Raw genomic sequence first — 4,956 nt, 5'->3', positions numbered from 1 at the left:
CAGAGTCTCTGTTGAAGATAACAACAGCTATTCCTGTGCTGTTACAGGATATGAAGCTTACCGCTCTCCTCCAGTGTGTGAGTTTACTCCAGTGTCACTAGTAAAAGAGCAAACTTAGAAAACTATAGATTTTATTGTGAGAAACTCAAGACATTATGTGTAATATTTGAGCTTATATTCAGTCACTCATTCAACTTTTGTATTAACAATACTGTGATTTCAATGTGTACATTTTCTCCTCACCAGATGACCCACTGTATTATTCATGATAGAAATGATTTTCTGTATAGTGACTTTTTATTGTTTTTAATGAAATGTGTCTTTATACATTTTCTCCTCCAGATGGTCCAAAGCTTCCCTCTGTGTCAGTGAGTCCCTCTGCTGAGATAGTGGAGGGCAGTTCAGTGACTCTGACCTGTAGCAGTGATGCTAACCCAGCAGCTAACTACACCTGGTACAAGGAGAATGTAGACAAACCTCTCAGTGAAGGACCACAGCTCGTCTTCAGCTCCATCCAGTCCTCTGACTCTGGACAGTATTACTGTGCAGCTGAGAACAAGCTGGGGAGGAACACATCTCAATACAAATTTATTGATGTGAAATGTGAGTGAAACGGATCATTTAATAACAGCAAATTGATTGACACACACACGCGCACACACACACACACACACACACACACACACACACACACACACATAATACACAACAATTTATGATTAAAGTTAACTTATTTTCATATTATCTTCTCCAGATGCTCCAAAGGTTGGTCCCCTGTCTCTGACTCCCACTGGGGAGATCAGAGAGAACAGTAGAGTGACTCTGACCTGTAGCAGTGATGCTAACCCAGCAGCTACTTATACCTGGTACAAGGATGGTAAACCTCTCTATAAAAATACACAGATTGTCTTCAGCTCCATCCAGTCCTCTGACTCTGGACGTTATTACTGTAAAGCTGAGAACAAGTTGGGGAGGAGGACATCTAAATCCATCTTTATTGATGTGAAATGTGAGTAAAACCAGTAAAAGCTCCATTTTAAAAAGCAACATACAGCTAGTGACTGTCTGAATACTGAGTACTTTGCTGATCATTCCTGCTTTGTTTCCGGCTCAGTCTGCTTCACATTGACAGCTGTAGGTCACTGAACAGCAGTGGATGAAGAAAATGTTGTTTTTAGTAATTACTCTATGATTTGTAATAATTTTAATGTTTTCACACATCTCCCCACACCCTTTTTCCAGAACATTTAATTGGTGTGTATCATTGTACAGTAGTACTGCAGTTTATTATTAACTGGAGATGTTAGTGATTCATCTGAAGGATTCAGTGATGTAACAGTTAATCTGTCTGTCTATTAAGAGTTCACAAATAAGATCCAAACTTTGCCACATCATTCTGTTAGTTAACAGATGGTGTGAGGCTTTGCTTCTCTGTATGGTTAACAGTAATCTGCCTTTAGTGATCTAAATATAACACACAGTAGCAACCAAATGTCAGTATGTACTCACTCATCTGCTCTACATTGTTCATGATACAAATGATTTTACATAAAGCAATATATTTATTTTAAATTTAATGTGTCTTTACACATTTTGTCCCACAGATGGTCCAAAGCTTCCCTCTGTGTCAGTGAGTCCCTCTGCTGAGATAGTGGAGGGCAGTTCAGTGACTCTGACCTGTAGCAGTGATGCTAACCCAGCAGCTACTTATACCTGGTTGAAGAGCAATGTAAAGCTCAGACCTCCCATTGAAGAACAACAGCTGGTCCTCACGTCCATTCAGTCCTCTCACTCTGGACAATATACATGTAGAGCTAGGAACAGCCTGGGGCCTAACACATCCAAACCCATTTCTATTCAAGTGAAATGTGAGTGAAACCACTTTATGTAAATAACGGTAAACAGTTTAATTTCAGTTAAGTTATGCCAATACATATTTCTTACAGATGTTGTTTAAAAGGCAATGAGTTTCAAACATATTTTTAGGATATTTCATTTTTTAGCACATCCAAATGTAATATACTCATTGCTTCTCCACATACAACACACACAAACATGTTGCAGCAACTCCAGTCTGGTTGAGGATAAGGAGAGTAAATTATATAAAATCACATCAGCTTAAAATGTTTTCAGAAACACGTTTCAGTGAACTATTTTCGTAAAATACAAGATTGTATTCCGTCCGAGCCACCATGACAGTCGGTTTGAAATTCTCGAGCAGCCAGACCCACGTGACGCGTTCGTCCAATCAGCTGCCGGTCAAGGGCTCCCTTCCGCTTTGTAGTCAAGATGGCGCCCGTTTAGTAGCGAGTAGGGGCCATCGTTCCACACTGAACTTTCCACACTGTTTTTAGGGGGTCATCCGGGTACTTTCAGTGCACTGACTTTTTGCGTTATCTACACTATATACTTAAAACTAAATGTTTGAAGTGTGCAAGTAGGCGGTTTGAGACACAGCCATAGTCTGGGTTGGCACCAGGATTAACCCTGTGGTTTAGGGCTGTCAAAATATTCATCATCCAGTCACAAACCCATGTTTTGTTATCATATTCATAGTTAAATGTATGTGTTATTTGTTTCTGTATTCATTGTTTGTTTTAATATTTAACATGTTCATGTATACACCAACAACCAAGGAAAATTCCTTGTAAGTACTACTTACTTGGCAATGAATTATTTTCTGAGTTTGATATTTTAAAGTGAATTTATTTTAAAGGTCCCATGGCATGAAAATTTCACTTTATGAGTTTTTTAACATTAATATGAGTTCCCCCAGCCTGCCTTTGGTCCCCCAGTGGCTAGAAATGGCAAGGTGTAAACCGAGCCCTGGGTATCCTGCTCTGCCTTTGAGAAAATGAAAGCTCAGATGGGCCGATCTGGAATCTTCTCCTTATGAGGTCATAAGGAGCAAGGTTACCTCCCCTTTCTCTTCTTTTTCTGCCCAGAGAATTTTGGCCACCCAAGAGAAAGGGAGACATCATGGCTTGCAAACAAGCAAAGTGGCAGTTGGTCAAGGCCACACCCCCACCCTCCACCCTTGTCCCCCCTCTCTCCTCCTCAATAGCATTTAAAGCTACAGACACAGAAATGGCACATCCTAAGAAAAGCTCATTGTGGGACTGGCTCTAGTGGCTGTAATTCTGCACCAAGGCTGAATTTAGGGAAAGAGACTTCAGATACAGTATTAGGGGACCACTAAGGTCTATATAAAAGAGACTTCAGATACAGTATTAGGGGACCACTAAGGTCTATATAAAAGAGACTTCAGATACAGTATTAGGGGAAGCCACTAAGGTTTATATAAAGAGACTTCAGATACAGTATTAGGGGACCACTAAGATCTATTTAAAGAGACTACAGATACAGTATTAAGGGGACCACTAAGGTCTATATAAAAGAGACTTCCAGATACAGTATTAGGGGACGACTAAGGTCTATATAAAAGAGACTTCAGATACAGTATTAGGGGACGACTAAGGTCTATATAAAAGAGACTTCAGATACAGTATTAGGGGACCACTAAGGCCTGTATAAAAGCATCCAAAAAGCAGAATGTCAAAGGACATTTAATACATCTCTTTCAAAGCTTCCCTCTGGTGAGATAGTGGAGGGAGTTCAGTCAATCTGACCTGTAGCTGGCGAATCCAAAATCGTCCTTGCAAAATGAATCTGTAAAGAGTTCACATTTCAGCTGAAGCCTGCAATCTGGTCAGAAAATAGGTTCTTAAAGGACATGAGGATAACTCATTCACAGTGTGTTTACTCTGTGTCACTAAAAGTGTCCAACTTTAGGTAAAGTTTACATCATATCACACATTACACATTAAAATGAACGTAAGCTGAAATATAACATTAAGAATGAGATTGTAGTAATAAAGCCACTTAAAGAAGCTGGGGTCTGAGCCACTAGACCATTACCTGATGTTCCTCCGTACTCTGCCCACTGCCGTTGTGAGATTATGGTTTGGCTCCCAGGTTCTGGAGTCAATAGGCGGAGATGGACATCACAGCTGTAATAAATTTATTATTTTCAAAATTCGACGAATGATAAGAGAAACGGGCTCCACTAACCCACCTTACTGTACTGTATGTCTTATGTGTATTTCTAATAATTATCAGTTATCCAGCCTGTTGTATCGAAACTTTAAATGTTCATATTTTATTAAAACAGATTCTTTCACTTTTAGATGGTCCAAAGATTACCTCTGTGTCAGTGAGTCCTTCTGGTGACATCATGGAGGGCAGTTCAGTGAATCTGACCTGTAGCAGTGATGCTAACCCAGCAGCTAACTACACCTGGTACAAGGAGAATGAAGATTCACCAAAAGCATCAGGGCAGATCTTCACCATCACTGATGTTAGACCTGAACACAGTGGGAATTATTACTGTGAAGCCCAGAACAGAAGAGGACGTCAGAACTCCACCTTAAATCTGATTGTTGTAGCAGGTAAGTTTCTCCACTTTCAACTGCACCAGACCTGATTCACATGTTAATATGTAGCAACCCAGAACATTTTATTCCATGTGTGCATTTCCAGACTGTTTTTGTGTAGCTGTGTTCAGGGAGGAACCTCCATCATGTCAGAGGTGGATGACACTGACTGACTGATTAACAGACAGCAAAGTGATTCATCAATCTGATCCTACTAATGAGGTGTATCATGTATTTATCTATATTTCCAGGGAATTCAACAACAATAATGCATATCATCTGGCCGACTGTGGTGGTCCTGATGCTGATTGCTCTGCTGCTCCTGAGTCTGTGGGGGGGTAGGAAAACAATACAAATCCATCAGTTCAGTCACCGTTGTTTTATTTTCTTCTTCTAGCTTCCTTAGTTTTGTGTTGTGAATTTCATTATGTTGCATTCTTTATTTGTTGTTGTAGTTGGACTCAATTCAGGAAGAAGAAAACTCTGAGCTCCACCACTAAACCACATGAGCCTGTAGAGACAG

General features: G+C 40.1%; 1 protein-coding gene across 1 annotated transcript; it reads left to right on the top strand.

Moving 5' to 3' along the window:
- Window positions 1–280: 280 nt before the first annotated feature.
- LOC120565400 (B-cell receptor CD22-like) lies at window positions 281–4,920 on the top strand. The gene is made up of 6 exons (XM_039811212.1): window positions 281–603; window positions 755–1,009; window positions 1,605–1,868; window positions 4,188–4,448; window positions 4,685–4,771; window positions 4,889–4,920. Exons 1-6 carry the CDS (start codon window positions 315–317, stop codon window positions 4,918–4,920), a joined length of 1,188 nt encoding a protein of 395 aa, XP_039667146.1. The 5' UTR covers window positions 281–314.
- Window positions 4,921–4,956: the final 36 nt, after the last annotated feature.

Source organism: Perca fluviatilis, chromosome 1, assembly GCF_010015445.1.
Source record: "Perca fluviatilis chromosome 1, GENO_Pfluv_1.0, whole genome shotgun sequence".
Taxonomy (NCBI): Eukaryota; Metazoa; Chordata; class Actinopteri; order Perciformes; family Percidae; genus Perca; species Perca fluviatilis.
The sequence above is the reverse complement of the archived record's forward strand: the minus strand, read 5'-3'. Positions and strand labels throughout refer to the sequence as shown.